The sequence below is a fragment of the Pseudopodoces humilis genome, chromosome 1, assembly GCF_049639895.1.
Source record: "Pseudopodoces humilis isolate 2021_Gansu_Grassland_sample_001 chromosome 1, ASM4963989v1, whole genome shotgun sequence".
Taxonomy (NCBI): Eukaryota; Metazoa; Chordata; class Aves; order Passeriformes; family Paridae; genus Pseudopodoces; species Pseudopodoces humilis.
The window spans coordinates 103,165,065-103,181,444 of record NC_142200.1 but is presented as its reverse complement, the minus strand read 5'-3'; the positions used below and the strand labels follow the sequence as shown (position 1 = coordinate 103,181,444).

Genomic DNA, 16,380 nt, shown 5'->3' with positions numbered 1-16,380 from the left:
GCAGGTCTTCTGCAGAACCTCTAAGTTCTGCCTCAACTTACAGTTTGTTTTGTTTTTTTTTTTTTATGTGACCGCATATAAATTAAGGACTCTTTCCAAAGGTCTTCTTGAATACTGCACAGATGATACCTACCAGGAGATGCTGAAGCTTAGAACATTGTGTATCCAAACAGAGAAATATTAAAACTGATTTACAAAACCAATGGGTGGTAGTTCATTTGTTATCCTTTGTAGCTGTGTAGTTCAAGTGACTTGTTTTGTAATGTGGAATGAAAGCAAATTTTGTAGCTAGAGCAGTTTGCCACTACTTCAACTTGTGGCCACAGATTCTAACTCTCCAGTTATCCTGACTATTCATACCTGTTACGTTTTCAAAGTTGCAGACCACAGAGGACTTTGTATGAGGTAAAGCTCGTGCATGTGTGCTTTACTCTGAGTTGCTGTTCTTCACAAGGGTAGAAGTCTTCAAGATGGATTTTGCAAAGATAATCAAATGTGCAGAGAAGAGAGAGACTTTTTACAAAGTATCTTTACAGAAGGAAAGGCTCCTGTTTGTGCAAAACACTTATATGGAAAGGTACCTTAAAATTGTCAGTGCAAGTCTCAGATTTGTAGTCAGGAAACAGAAGTATAGGGAAACAATGTATCCAGAAGGAATTTCTTTCTTTCAGACACTGTTTTTTAGATGGAATTTTTGACTATGGTTTCATATTGCTTGATAATCTGGAAAATAGCATTGAAGGAAAAATCCTGCGAAAGGCCTTGACATTACCATGAAGCTAATTTGTATATGTATTTTTTGTCTAAGTAAGTTGCTAGTTTATAGTATTCTGTTTTCCTAATCTGTGGATAGAGTTACTTGTTGGCAATATAATAATTTAAACTGGTGGTGCCGTCTACTTACATGTGCTATCCTTTGTTTCAGTACGTAATAAAATTATGTCCAGGTAAGCTGTACTAACTGCGAACTAAGTTTTGTATCTCCTTTAAAAAAGAAGATCTGTTATACTAATACTGAATTTATTAAAACCAGCTTCACTGTGCAGTTGCTTCTCATCCTAGGTTTTATGGGAACCTTATTTGTCTAGTTTCCTATGGAAACAAGGCTCATATGATGTGTGCGTGGGCCATGTGTATCACATGCATATCCAGTCAAATTTTTTTCTGGCCTGCTGCCCAATGTGGACAACTGTGAAAGATAGGGATATTGAGGAACCAGAGGGGTCCAAAAAATACAGATCCAAATTCTATGAAAATAAACAGCTAATCAAGGAGAGGATTTCTAGTCATGAGTTCATGGGGAAAAATGTGCAGTGCATGTCTTACTAGGAAATTAAGTGGAGCAAAAGCTGTAAGGAACACCCAAGCTTGAGGAGGTTGTTCCTCTGACAAATGGTTGTTCCATTTGCACCTTCATGGGCAGCAGCAAATTGAGGTAACTACAAGTTGTGAAAATGCAGGTTCTGGTGTTCCTTATGAGCTATTGTAGGAAATACAGAACGAAGTCTTGGAGCAATATGCAGGATAGTAAACAGCAAAAGAAGTGTCCTGACTTCCTAAAATAATTTTGTCTAACTGATAATTTCTATTTGTGGTTTTGTTTCTATATTAGTGGATATTGTCGTCTCATCTAGCTTCTGTTCATGGATGGGAAATTCCTCAAATTGCATTTATTTTCTTTTTTTTCTTCTTTTTCTGTTTTTGTTTAATTTTTGTTTGTGGGGTTTTTTTTTGTTGTTGTGAGTTTAGTTGATTTTTGTTTTGTTTTAGTTTTTCTTGTTGTTTTTGTTTGGTTTGAGTGGGTTCTTTATTATTTTTTTTAATGACAAAATGAAAAATTAAGCTTCCCTAGCTTAACAAGCAGGTGGATAAATGGTCTAGTCTGGGCCACTAGGGAAAGCAGAATTAGCTTCTCAGTTATTTTCTTTTGGGAGTTTGGAAAATGATGTAATGACCTTAGTGGATGAGCAAAGTGGCCAGAACTTAGCTCTTGGAGTAAGCTCTTAGCATCTGGGAAACCTTCAAACCATGTCTTTGTTTGGGTTTTGTAGTTGAAGATATTAAAGCATTGGATTAATTTTCTTCTGTTTTAAGACAAGAGTTGAAAAATTGTCCCAGTATATATATAAAATAAATTTGATCCATTCCAAACGTATTCTGATAACTTTGTCTAGATAGGAACTTTGAGGGAATTATTAGCTCTTCAACTGAAACTTTAATTTATCTTTAAGGTAGTTTTTCAGCATACTTGTCTCAGTTATTTGCAATATATTCTAAAAAATTCCTCATTGATCTGGTTTATAATATCTAATGCTTTTGTTTCAACAGGTAGCACTACTGGGATTAGATGTTTTAGGTGCCTTTGTTGACAGACTATCAGGACGCTTTAAACCCTATATAGGAACTGGTAAGTGAAATACAACTTCTTTTCTTGAGACCAAGCAGTAAAATACCCTTCCCCCCATGTCTTAGCAGCGGAAGTGGAACATGTTGAAAAATTCTTGTGCTAATTGTAATGTACTGGCTGGCATTTTTCTGGTGTTGGAATTGAAATAATTGTATAGTAGCATGTCAGTATTCATTTGTCACTGATTCCTTTGGTGGTGGTTGGGATTTTTTTTAAAGGTTCCAGGAGTGCCTTTCCAGTAATTAGTTCCATGCTGTATGGCTGCTTACCACTCCTTGAGACAGTCATCTAAAATTTACATTGAAACACAAGTATTATCTTTAACTTATGTTAAAGGTGGAGGGTTTTATTTGCAGATCACTTTAATCAGAGCTTTATGTCTGCTGAAGCCTGTAGTCTCAGAGGATTATGTGGTCCACCTCCTGTTAGATAACTCCACTCTAGCTTTTGGTAGTCTAAAGTTTTTATGGGTTGAAAGAGTACTGACTGTTATTCCTGTGTGAAATGTTTACTCAAATGAATTTCAGATTAACAGATCTACATGTGCTGGAGTATGAAACCATTCTTCTGGGAGGTACAAGCAAACTACACTAATCAACTCATTTTGGTGCTGACTTTGAAAGGAGATAGTGATATTAGGATATTAACATTGGTGTTATTACACTAGTTGTTTTTAGCAGAAGTTTCTAGGTAAAGTCCTTTTTCAGAATTTGCATGGGATAAGTTACATTATGTTCCCTGATCCCTAGCTATCTCAAATTGTCTGTCAAAATTTTAAGCTTCCTCTTCTTTACATGTCTAGTTTTGTATTTAAGAACTTTGAAATAAAATTTCAAAGCTCAGGAATACAAAGTATAGTTTAAGACAAGCTGCTAATTAAATTAATTGAAAGCATATTTCCATATTCTGTGGAACTACTGCAGTAGAGTGCTACAGAATTTAAATCTATTTTGTTGCAGCGAGTTTTTCTTTGGCTGGTTCATTTTGTGTTGGAGCAGTGTAAGGGAACTGGGGGCATATTGTTCTATGCACACTATTGATTTCTGAATAGTCTCTGTTTGTAGTTACAAACACTGTTTTGCTCCAGAGTTTGGCTAAGTTCTGACTTTTATTTTAAGACTGTAAAACCCAAAAATTGCAGTAATGTTTGTAAAGGATGGTTGGGAAGCTTATTCAATTTTTCAAAGTAGGAACTATCTGAGAACACTTTGAAAATCCTGTTGTTGGTTTGGTCTTGTCACAGTAGTTGAGTAGTTTGAGATAACGAGCAAATTGAAGATTTAAATTTCAGTAGTGTTTATATTAAAGAGCAGAAGAGAGTACTGGCACTGGGTGACTGTTGGACACACATAACACCTGAAGCTGTATATTCTAAAATTATTTTATAGTTAAGCTAAGTAGTAGTGCCTTCAACTGAAATTGGTACTCAGAGCATCTCCAGAACCAAGACATCTAGAAAATGCAAGTTACTGTTACTCGTGATCAACTTGTGTATAAACAAACCTAACAGTTGCTGAAGTCTTAGCTTCAGTAAAGGCAGAAAACAGTATTTTAGGTCACTTTTAAAAAGGGTGATACGAATTCTCCTCAGCTGGTAACTCTCTCTCCAAGTTTCATAACAAGATCAGAGTAATTTTCGGTTTTTGTCAGTGAAGGAAATATACAAAAACTTTATTGCAAGTGCCTGGAGTTTCTATAGTCCAGGGCTTATGAGAGTAATTAAAAGCACATTGGTGAACCAGAAAACTGCTTCCTTCAAGAAAACTTAAAGAACCAGGGGTTTCCTAAATTATGTTCTGTTAACTCTGCAGATTTGTCTTCTAATGTAATCTGAATCCAGTAAGTCAGACCAAAGACTTGTATTTGACAGTGATTTGTTTGCAGATGCCTAAGAAGAAAGTAAGGGCAGGAGAAACAGGCAGTGATAACCCCTTCATCAGTAGGAGTTGTCAGCAGTCTTGCAGGTTAGGGCCAGCTGAGGCACATGGCATCTTCAAAGTCTGCCCTGTTACTTTGTTTTCCTACAGCTTCGTCTGTTTAGTTTCTGACCCACATAGATCTTTGGCTTTTGCAGCGTTCTGTACAAGTACTTTAGTATGCACAACTCCTTTGGACTGGTTGCCTGAAAAACTCGGTGCTTGCTACATCTTGTGTTAGAGAGGCGAGCCAACATTTCTTACCTTCCTGACTGCCAGTTTCTATTTACGGATCTCTTCCATGCCTGTCCTCTGCTATCTCTCCCCCTGCCCCAGCTCAGAGACGCAATGGAGCTTGTGTACAACTGGTTCCCCTTTCAGTGCCTTTCTCTTGTAGTGCATTTTGAGTTGAGCAAGTCATATCTGTCATACCATACCAGAGAGGCAGCATATGTTCATAGAGGCATAATTGTATTTATTTGTCATCTGTTGCTTTTGTAATTATTGATAATAGATTTCTTTGTTGCATAGCTGCTTCCTGAAAATTGACCTAATACATGCATGAGAGTGTCTACTGCAACAACCTGTTTCCTGTGCAGTGATGGTGGATTTGGGGCTCACTCTCAAGGGCAGTGTCTTTGCCTCCATGTCTTTATGTTTAGGGCAAGACCCCTTCTTGAGACCTGTGTGCAAGTCCAAATGCACTCTGTTGGCAGAGTTACCTTCTGTACAGCTGTTTGCAGAGAGCTCTTGTGAGCTGGCTTGTGAGATATCACTTCCTTTTTTTTATTTGACTTCCCAGACATTTCCACAACCCATAGCACTACGTGGGGTGGTTGTGACAGAAATGCAGCACCCAGTAGTTGGCCTTGTTGAACTTCATACAACCCATATCCATAGTTATACATTTGACAATAATCAAGTATTCTATGCAAACTGCCATTTTAGTTGTTTTTTTGTTGGTTTTTTTTTTGTAGCTTGGTTATGTCCAGTTAAGTGATTCTTTGATCTGAGTGTTGTTAATGAAGTATATAACTGTGTATTGCAGATGCTCAGTGTGTTCAGGTGATATGAGGAGAAAACGAAAAACATGGAATCAAGCTTGGAAATGTTGGGAAATTTGTAAGCAGAGTAGTTCAGCTAAGTAACAAATTCTTAGGACCCCACAGACCATCTTAGTAGTATTTTATATAGTTTAATTTATAGTATAAAATTTATTTTATTTTTTATTTCTTTTATAAATTTTGTTTATAAATAAAATTTATTTTTATTTTATAATTTCTCTATTTTGGTTAAATAAACGTGAGTATATTTTTTGAAGGCAAACAGAATTTTTCAAGGCAGTTCAATTATTACTTTGAAATACTCAAACTATAGTTAACTTCTCATTTATTGCACTAACCTATTTTAAGTACTTCCATTTTCAAAAGAAAGCAAGGATTCCACCATGACTGTAGCGAAGGAAGATGGATGTAAAATACCTGCCTGCTTTGTTCTCTGCCTTTTTTCAAATGCAATACATCCTCTTTTCTAGGTGAAGTTTCAATTTTATAACTGTTTCTGCTCATAACATACCTGCAACCTTAAATGCATTTTTCTTCTAATAAAGTGTTACATTTTGGTGACCCTGAGATATTTGTATTTGTGATTCAGATCTCAGTAAATGATGAAAGTATAATATTTTATCCAACAGCAATATGGGAAAACATATTCCACCTTTCACACCCCCGTCCCCATTTAATTTCCTGTTCTGTTTTGATGTGGATAGATTTCCTTAAGTGCAGGGAACAGCTAATGTCACTGAATATTCACCCCCTTAAGCATTACAGCCTTCTGCTATGAAGTGAAAAACATGAATGCTTTACTATTACTTGAATCTTTGCAACCTACATATATGCTGTAAATTACATTTGGGCAAAATCAGTACAGCAGTTGTAGGGCATATATTTTTCACTATTTCAAAAAGCATGTTAGTGATCTTTGTATTGAAGTATAATGCCTGATAAGGGACTTAATTCAGTTTCCTAGGCAACCATCTAATGCTGCACTAGATTTCTTCTAAGGTGTTACCATTTTATGATTAACCACATTGAGCATGCTCTGCAACTGGCATCAGTGTTTTGGAAGTCTAGACACACAAATTTGTAATCTTTATTTTAGTACTTCCACTTAAGATCCTTGAAAAATATTTTGGAAGCAGTAAATACCAGGGTATGTGTTCTTTCATAAGACTACGTGTCTCTGTTCTGGGAAAAATAAAGCAGTGTTTGAGTGTTACGTCGTTTGGTATTTAAAACGGCTGCTTGTTCTGTGATTAAGAGAGATGTTACATAAAAGTACATAATTACTGTATCACAGTCTCTTTCCCAGGTGATCACATTAATTATTAAAATAATAGTATATATCCAAAGTAAAAGAGACTATTAGAATTATGGGCATATGTGTCTGGATGATAGGATTTCTGGGAAAAGTGTCTACTCATACTTTTCTAAAGACAAGTAAATATAACTTGGCCCACTTGTTACTGTCAAAAGGAAAAGAAAGGATTCAGTAATGGTATACCGAATCTTTTTCAGTTTTACTGTGTTGTATTATTCCATGACATATTTTTCTGCAGATATTGAACTTTCCATTAGTCTGTTATATAACTATATTGACATGAGCTTTTACATACAACCCTACAAGTGTTGCAAAATATTTTACTTCCCTGAAAATTAAAGGAAATGTAGTTGACAAATGTAGTTAAAATGACCAAACACAGGTTATATTTGTATATGTACATATATGTATAAATCTCAACAGAGATACACATTTTACACACAAAAACTCCATATATAAATGTGTTTATCTGTTTAATAGCAGTTTTAAGTTCATCTTACTGTGAAAGAGACCACTGGGCAAAAGTAGTTTTGGAAGATAGTTATAGCGCCACATACTAACATGTGAAACAAATTTGAAGTGTTTAAATTTTTCAGCAGGTAGCTTCAAGAAGTGTTGGAAGAGCATTTAAATTAGTCTGAGGACATTAATTTAAATGTTCTATCAAATTTATTGTTGTAATGAAGCATGCAAGTGTGGCCGCTCGTGTCCTGGATGGGTGCACTCTTCACTGGCTTCAAAGCTGGCTGGATGGCTGAGCCCAGAGGTTGTGGATGGTCACTGGAGTTAAATCCAATTGGTGACTGGTGGCAAGTTGTACTCCCCAGGACTCAGCACTGGGGGCTGGTTCTCTTTATTGTTTTTACCCATTATCTGGACAACGGAATAGAAGGCACACTCAGACAGTTTGAAGATCAGACCAAGCTGGGCAGGTGTGTTGATCTGCTGGAGGGTAGGAGGGCTCTGTGGAGGGATCAGAACTGGCTGGAGACATGGATTGAGGCCAACTGTATGGGGGTCAAAAAAGCCAGAAGCTGGGTCCTGCACTTCGGTCTCCCAACAACCCCAGGCAGCGCTACAGGAAAAGCACCTGGGTGTGCTGTGTGCCATGAGGCTGCACATGAGCCAGCTGTGCCCAGCTGGCCACAAAGACAAATAACATCCTGTCCTGGATCAGCAATATTGTGACCAGCAGGAGCAGGGCAGTGATCAACCCCCTGTACCCAGCATGGGTGAAGCTGCACCTCAAATCTTGTGTTCAGTTTTGGACCCTTCACTGCTAGAAAGACCTTGAGGTGCTGGAGTGTGTCCAGAGAAGGGCAGTGGAGCTGGGGAAGGATCTGGAGCACAAGTCTGATGAGGAGCAGCTGTGGATTATGTAGCCTGGAGAAAAGGTGACCTTACTGCTCTCTACAACTACCTGAAAGGAGGCTGTAGCAAGGTGGAAGTCAGTCCCTTCTCCCAAGGAGTAAAGGATAGGAGAAGAAGAAATGGCCTCGAGCTGTACCAGGGGAGATTTAGATAGGATATTAAGAAAAATGTTTTCATTGAAAATTGTCAAGCACTGTCAAGCATTGTAACTGCCCAGGGAAGAGGGTGAGTCCCCATCCCTGGAAGTATTAGAAAGTTGTGACATGTGACACTGAGGGACGTGGTTTAGTAGTGGTCTTGGCAGTGCTGGGTTAGTGGTTGGTCTTGATGATCTTAAAGGGGTTTTCTGACCAAAATGGTTCTGTTGCCTGATGTGTTTTAAAGCAGTTGTAAGGATTTGTAACATACATTAACTTTTTGAGTGAGTCTGGGTTAAAAAACAGTTGGTCCAATAATTTGGAAATACTTGTTTGAGGAAGTCAGCATTTAGTAAGTGACATCTATGTTGTAAGTTTTTGCTTTTTCTCTTACTTAATGATAGAATCTTTCGGATGGAAAAGACTCAAATGTGTAGTTTATTCAAGCTGTGACTCTTTAATAAGTGGTTTTAATGTGGTATGGAGAAATGCTTTGAAAATCCATGAAATCCGTGAAAACCAAGAACTTTATTAGCATGAACTACCATGGGTATGTAGCGTGTAGAAAAATGCTGGATCTTTGGGTGTTAAGGCTTGAATGAATTTTATTCTCATTTTTCATTGCTGTTAATTTAATTGAAATGTTGAGACTAATGGCACATTCTGCTGAGGATTCAAGATTAAAAATGCTTGCAGAACAACTAAACATAAAACTTGGAATAATTAGGTTGGAAGAGACCTTCAAAATTATCTGTTCCATGTCTTTTCTTAAAAAAATGGCCAAGCTATGGTGTTAGAGAAAACTTGGAAATTAACTCAAGAAACTGAGTTGCTCAGATAAAGTAAAGCAGGCTTTTCTATTTATGTGAAAGATATGTGTCAAGGATGCCTTGTTGCATCTAAATGCAAGTCAGGTGTTTTGTCTGATTCTGCCTTTTCATTTTATAGCTTACTGACCTCAGGAAAAGCTGTGTTGGATTGTTGTAGGATTTTCTTAAACAATAAAATGCTGTTTAGTATTTTTTTCCTTTTTTGAAAAGGCCTTTAGAGGACAGTCCATTTTTTGTATTTTTATTTTTCATAATAGATGCTTTTGTCTTTTCAAATGTGACAATAATACTAACCTCCTGCAACACCTCAGAAAATACTTAGATTTTCTCTGTTTTCTTCTATAGTTAATGGTCACAGCTGAAGGTCATAACTGATTAAAGCTACAACTTCTTTCATCTTTGTGTGATTAGATTCTCTGAAGTTTCAGTTAAAAAAAAAAAATTAAAAATCTATGCAGGCTTTTAGTTTTTTTGGTTTGGTGGTGGTTTTTTGTCCTGGCTAGCTAGTGCTGGAGTTTATTAGCAGTGGGAATTCATTTTACTTGAAGTGATCCATGCTTGAGTGATAGGCTGTGATTTAGAATACCATCTGCTTGCTGTCCATGGGCACTTCACTGTATGACACCTAGAAATACAATGCTTTTAACTCAGAGTAGGGAAAACCTAGCCTGCTTTGCTTTCTGCTTGATTCTAATTATTCTGGTTCTGTAAAAAATCTGTCCTAGAGCTTAAAAAATTTCAGAAGGTGACATGAACATTTGTTCACAGTCTTCTAGTTTTCTTTCAGGTTTAATACATTTCTTGAAATTCTTTGGCCTTTAAAACTGTTCTCATGTTCCTGAGGCTGATGCCTTGATAGGCTCATGGATAGATCATGTAAAAAAAAGAAAGTGTTTGTTTTTTCATCTCTGCTATTGCTGATGAACTCTATGTGTCATTAAGCCCACTAATGCTCTTCTTAATTAGCTTCTGGAGAGACCCCAAGAAGCACATTAATGCCTGAAATTGCTTTTGATTAAACTGGCCTGGACTTTAAGTTGAGGAGGGGAGCACTGAGGCCCTCTCTGAGAGCCTGCTTATGATTCTTTGCTTAGAAGCAGCCCCTTGACCACATGGATCTGTCAGACTGGCCCTGTGGCTGGCCCTGTAGGAGCCCCTGTGGGACGCCTTTCTCTCCTGTGCATTCTGCACAGAACAGAAACTGCCCTAATTGCAGAGGCAGCTCTTTCCCTCCCTCCTTTCTAATGACAGCTGTTCAATGCTGCTGCCTGAGCTGGCAAGGTTTCTGAGGAAATGAAGATATTGCTGCCTAGGTTTAATCCCTTTCTGTCCTCAAAGACTTCAGTAACAGAATTTTTGGCAACACTGATTATAATGTTTCCTCAGTAAAGATTCTTTTTTGCTTAATGCTTTTTTCGAAGTCTGCGGTAGTGGAGCATCTATAGTTGGTTCATAGAATTAGGTAGACCTGAGACTTAAAATGACTACAGGTATACAAAGAGCAGCAGGTGTAAGTGGTCAGAAGAGAAGAAAAAGCAACAATACAAACTGAAAAGCTCCAGAAGGAACTTTTGTTAAATTGTAAGAGAAAGAAATTGTTTGTGCTACATATGGCATTCTTTGCTGCAGGGGTCATATAGTTAAACTGTTCAAGTTTTTAAAAATGCGTTGTGTGCCATTCTAGGCAATTTCTGTGATTTACTTGCTTTATCATCTTCAGTCCTGGTAGAAGAAATAAATATTTCATCTCTGAGGCTGTGCTCTGACTCTGAAGGCCGGTTTTGGCCTTAACTCACTACTGTCTGATGCATCTACTGTCTCAAATGGTGGTGATAAAATTATTCAGTGAATATGGAGAAATGAAAATTTATTCAGATTTAATGAGATAAGAGAAGGTAGGCAATGGAATAAGAAACTGATGGGATAATAACCTCTGTTGTGGATATAGCAGAAAGGAAAAAGGCATAAATAGCAGCTCAGATGTAAATGCTCAGCATCATCAGCCAGTTAAAGGGGGTGATTGTCCCACTCTGCTCTGGGGTGGCCTCACCTCAAGTACTGAGTGCAGTTTGTGGCACCAGAACATAAAAAAGACATTAAGGCATTAGAGAGTGTCCAAAGGAGGCCAACAAGGATGGTGAAGGGTCTGGAGAGGAAGGTGTGTGGGGAGTGACTGAGGTCACTCGGTCTTTTCAGCCTGGAGGAGAGTGAGGGGAGACCTCACTGCAGTTACAACTTCCTTGTGAAGAAAGAGGAGGGGCAGGCTCTGATCTCTGCTCTGTGGTGAACAGCTACAGGACCTGAGGGAATGGCCTGAAGTTGGGCTAGGAGCAGTTTAGGTTGGATATCATGAAAAGGTTCTTCCCCAAAGGGTGGTTGGGCACTGGAACAGGCTCCCCAGGGAAGTGGTCACAGCACCAGCCTGACAGAGCTCAAGAAGTGTTTGGACAGTGCTCTCAGGCACATGGTGCAACTCTTGGGGTGTCCTGTGCAGGGCCGGGAGTCAGACTTAATGATCCTCATGGATCCCTTCCAACTCAGAATATTCTATGACTCTCTAAAATAGCAGGTCAGTTTGACATAGAGCTGCTAGAATTAATGTCCACTATGGAACATTTTTGCTTACACTTTTAGGTTTTCTTCAGTAATCAAAACCTGTAAAATTGTGGTATAACAATGTGGAAGTCTTAACAGGAAAACCTCAGGAGTGGCTGGAAGTGGTAAGAAGCTTTGACAACATGCTAAAATATGGCAAAAAGGCAAGTTAAATGGAATACATTGCTTCACAAAAAATAAACAACAGCTGCAAAAGGAATCACTGTCTCCTAAATTTAGTGTAGTTTTTCTCAGCATATTAGCAGGAATAAATAACAGAAAGATGTCATTTGTTATTAGGTTTTCCAAAATGCATTTGAAATAATTGAATAATTGAAGAATCTAGGAAACAGAAGATAGGTAAGGCTAATATAAAACAGTAGGAATGTGTGAGTCTAGGCTGCATGTAACAAATTATATACCTCGCTGAGTAACTTGTTAGGAGGCTGCCACATTGAATACAGCCTTCATGTATGGTCCTACTTCTCCTTTGTCACCCTTCTTTTAATTCTGACATCTCTTTGAGATTATTGAGTTTGCAAGCTGATGCCAGATACAGCCAAATGCATGTATTTGCATTGCAGTATAAAGAGGGACACTAATTCAAGAATTCTGGCAAGAAAGCTTGTGCATCTTAAAGGAAAAGTAGCAGCCAAAGTGATGTTCAGTTTTGAAACTTGATCAATAGGAAACCCAACTTCCAATGCTTTCCTGTTGGAGCTTATTCTGACAGAAAAGATGAACAGCCACACTGAAAACCAGCTGGTGGTTGCCAGCATTCGACAGCCTAATTTCATTTGTCTTGTGCAAACAGAATATATCATGCCTTATATGGGGTCTTACAGAAGCTTGAATTTTAAGGGGAAAAAGCCAAGCCTGCAGCCATTTGGGCCCTTTAACAGCTCCCACATGTGTTGTCCCTCTGTCAGAGCTCCAGGAGTGACAAAAGCTGGTGTGTTCAGTAGCTTCACACACCAAAATCTGCAGGCTGTGTCATAGCTTAGTTTAACTCGGTGACCTCATCTCTGGTCAGCAGCTTGAGTAGCTGTTCTCTGTGCTTGCCTTGGTGATTTGGGCAGAGCCCTGGTATCTCCAGCTCCGTCAAATGACTCAGAGTGCTAATTAGTCACAAAGGAGCTGTGTTCCTGCAGGACTGGCACTGGCTGTGTTTGTTTCCTTCTCTATAAAGCTAGAATTGCCTTCAGCTGCCCAGCAGTCAGGTCAGTGTAGAGATATCACTAATAGTGTAAGGCATGGGGACAAGGTCAGTTCAGAAGCGCTGAAAATGGACATGAAAAGTACTGTTGGCAAGAAAAATGTAATCAGTAGGTGTATGAGTGGTTGGAAGTTCATGGAAGTGGTCAGCTGTGTACTCCCAAAAATAACTTCTTAAGTTCTGAATTTTTTTTCTCTGTTCACAAAGTGGAAAAAAACCCCAAAACCAAACCCAACCACCAAACAAAACCATAAGACCCCTTAAAAACCCAAACCATAAAGACAAAGTCCCATGCTATCAAAACGGCAGCAATCCAACCCAAACAAAAAGCCCCCCAGACTCTTCAAACTGTAAAATGAAAGTAGCTGTACTAATTTCTTCAGGGGAGAAAGGGTAGAGACGATAGCTGTAAAACACAAAACCTTGATAATGGTGGCTGAAGATGTTAGTGGACTGTTCAGAATCGGTAGAATTAAATACTCACATTAGGACACTAAGAAAGCCTTCAGATATTGCAGGAAGGGAAATTCAAACTTCAGCAGTGTATTTGTCAGTAACAATTATGGTACAGAAAGGGTTGCTGTTTTTAATGTACGAACAGGGGACTCAGGAAGCCTCCTCAGAATGTATGATCTGTTTCCTTGCTAGCAGATCTGTTGTTCAGTTATTACTATAAAATCATTAAGTACTGATAAAATTACCTCAGATCTGCTTTTCAAATAATACCCAAATACAGTTACTTCTTTCATGAGTAGAAATTCTTTAGCAGTCTGAGGTCAGGCAGCAACTGTAAATTACTGTCAGGTGTTCAGTAATGTAGTACCAAATGTAACAAAAAGTTATTTTAGCTGTAAAGATAATTTTTTTTATTTGTAATATCTTAAATCACCATCCCATGAGGGATGACATCTCCACCAATTCCACCAACTCCATGAGTTGTGCTTCCTTGAAGGAAGGCAGCACACTCTGTGTCATCACCCCTCATTTGGGAGAAGTGGTACTGAAAGCACTCAGGGGAAGAATCTCACAAAGAGTGGGGCCCAGATGGAGGACTGGGAACCAGTACAGCAGTGTGTCTTGCACAACATGGAGCTGGTGACGTGTTCGTTGGGATGTCTTTCGTAATGTCATAGCATTCATTTATCTGATGTAATTATAAACTTCTGTCTGGAAAAGCAAGCAAAAATAATTGGCAAGTCCTTAGATTTTGATTTTTACTTATTTTTAGGGTGGGAAAATCATCAGCTGTCATTCAATTTTACTTAAATATTATTTGAGGATGCTTGTTTTAACATAGTAATTTTTAACGATGCTTTTACTGAAGTAAGGCTGGGTTTCCAGAAGATTCAATGTGTGAATAAAGGGATTTAAAACTTTCGATTTTCTTACAATAAACAGCAAAGTCTCACTGATTTTAAGGTAATTGTATATTTCTATTCCAATTATTTGCCACTCATCACACCTAGCATTATTTTTAAGAAAAGCCAGACATTCTGAAGCTAACTGGAAGACTTTTTGAAGATGAAATCAAAGTCATTCACACAGTTTTGAAGATGGGAAGCTTGCTTTCTTTTTAACCTGTTGAAAGTTAACATTTTCTTCCATTTCAGCCATATGCATTTGTTGTTAGTCTTATAAAATCTCAGAAATGCACTTGAGACTTCAAAATATTGTGGCCTACTTAAATTCAGCTTTTATTTTTGAATGACATGTATATTATATCTGTTTCAGAAAATATCTTTAAGCATTAGAAAATCTCCATTGAGTGCTTAATCTTTTTTACTTTCTCTTTTTTCCCCCTCTCCTGTAGTTCTCCTGCCTTTGATAGATCGTATGGGAGATGCCAAAGACCAAGTTCGAGAGCAAGCGCAGAATCTTATACTGAAATTGATGTGTGAAGCAGCACCACCCATGGTATGATTGCTTAATGCAGATTCAGATGGAGGCCTCCAGTGAGCTTATGACTTTCGTATGAACTTTGAACACATCACAATATTACGGTGACTGTTAATGGTGTAAATGTTAAAGATACTCTTAATGGATTGACAGTGATGTATTATTCAGCTGAAGATAAAAATCTTGGCACAGTGTGATTCGGCATATCTTGCATATCACAGCTAAAATCTGAGTAGATGTTTTTATGACATGTGACAGGGCTTTGTTAATTAAAGCATGTTTGAAGCATCTTCTTGGTTTGGACAATGGGAATAAATAAGTTTAATTAGCTCCAAATTTATTTAAAATTAGATTTGTACTTGAACATGTAGGACTAGTCCTTCAGTTAAGGTGCACATTTTCTAACTTAGGAGAATCTGGCTTTCTAGCTGTATGACAGCGATGCTCTGTGAACCATGGACAAACTCAGGTGGGGATAAAACGCCCTCTGGCTTGTCATTTTTGGTTGTAAGGAGGCTTGCTTAACTCAACCTTCAGTTCTAAGCATTATGTGGCTTCCGAGTGTTTAATCTTATATCTCAACTCCAAGTCTGAAAAATGGAGGACTGTTTAACAAGATTATATTCTTGAATAGTGATGTTATTTGGAAGAGCCTGGATGTGAGTAGGAACTTAATGTTTGAGTTTTTAGCTCCTGTGGAAAATCTGTTTCTGAGTTCTAATTCTAGAGGTTAATAGGGAAAAATATGGGTTTTTGTATGTGCTAATTCCTGGATTTGTTTATTCATAGATACAAATTTGAATGTTTGTGTGCACTGTATAAGACATTGTGAACTTGATCTGGAATGAGAAAATTATTGTCAGTTGCTTTGTTTGCCCGGTAAAACATGTAGTATGCTAGGCTATTATAGAACATGTTTATCTCTCTTTGGCTACAGGTCTGATTGGGATTTAGGCATCAGGGTTTAGTAATACTATCCACAAAGATGTGCCTTTATCCATTCACAAGCTGCAGAGTCAGTCATATTCATTGACCAAGAGACATGGCAGTATTTTTTTGTGTCAAAGTGCCAGTAGTTCATAAATTACATGTTACTGTGCCCAAGATGCTTCCAACTACCTGGCATACAGACCAGAACCTCTACAGCAACAGCATTTGGACAAGTGCAGAGCAGAGCACCTTGGAGATACCTTCATTTGGACAGTTGCTGATAAAGAAATTGTTGGTGGTTGCTTCGTGCTAAGCCCTTGTCAGAAAAGCTGTACATTGTCGGTCCATCTTTGTTTGTGCAGAGTTTTTAGGCTGTACATAGAGGTGATGGAAGGAAGTTTCCATCCCCTGTGAATGGAATCCCCTATGTCAGAAGGCGTACGAGGTTTGTGGAGTCCAAGGAAGAGCATGTGTGTGTAAGACAAGGTACGGCTCTCCTGGTAATTTCCCCAGGGTGGGAGAAGCCTGGCTTTGGTTGTCCGCTCTCAGGAGAGCTTATGGGTCATTACAACTTTGGATGAAAAGCATCAATGATCCTCACAGCAGGGACCAAAACAGAGAAGCCTTCCCTGTGCCTCCAACACTGAAATACAGAGCTTTAGGCTCCCTGCTGCGGAGAAGCATCCCTTTAGAAGAGCTGAAT

The 16,380-nt window shown here is 38.3% G+C and overlaps 1 protein-coding gene across 24 annotated transcripts in view; it reads left to right on the top strand.

Moving 5' to 3' along the window:
• CLASP2 (cytoplasmic linker associated protein 2) overlaps window positions 1-16,380 on the top strand; it is a 144,540-nt gene that overhangs the window by 10,157 nt on the left and 118,003 nt on the right. For all 24 annotated transcript variants that reach the window (XM_088065036.1, XM_088065044.1, XM_088064924.1 and 21 more), the window contains exons 2-3: window positions 2,329-2,407; window positions 14,662-14,765. In XM_088065036.1, the coding sequence (XP_087921162.1) occupies window positions 2,329-2,407; window positions 14,662-14,765 (183 nt within the window). The remainder of the gene's footprint in view (window positions 1-2,328; window positions 2,408-14,661; window positions 14,766-16,380) is intronic.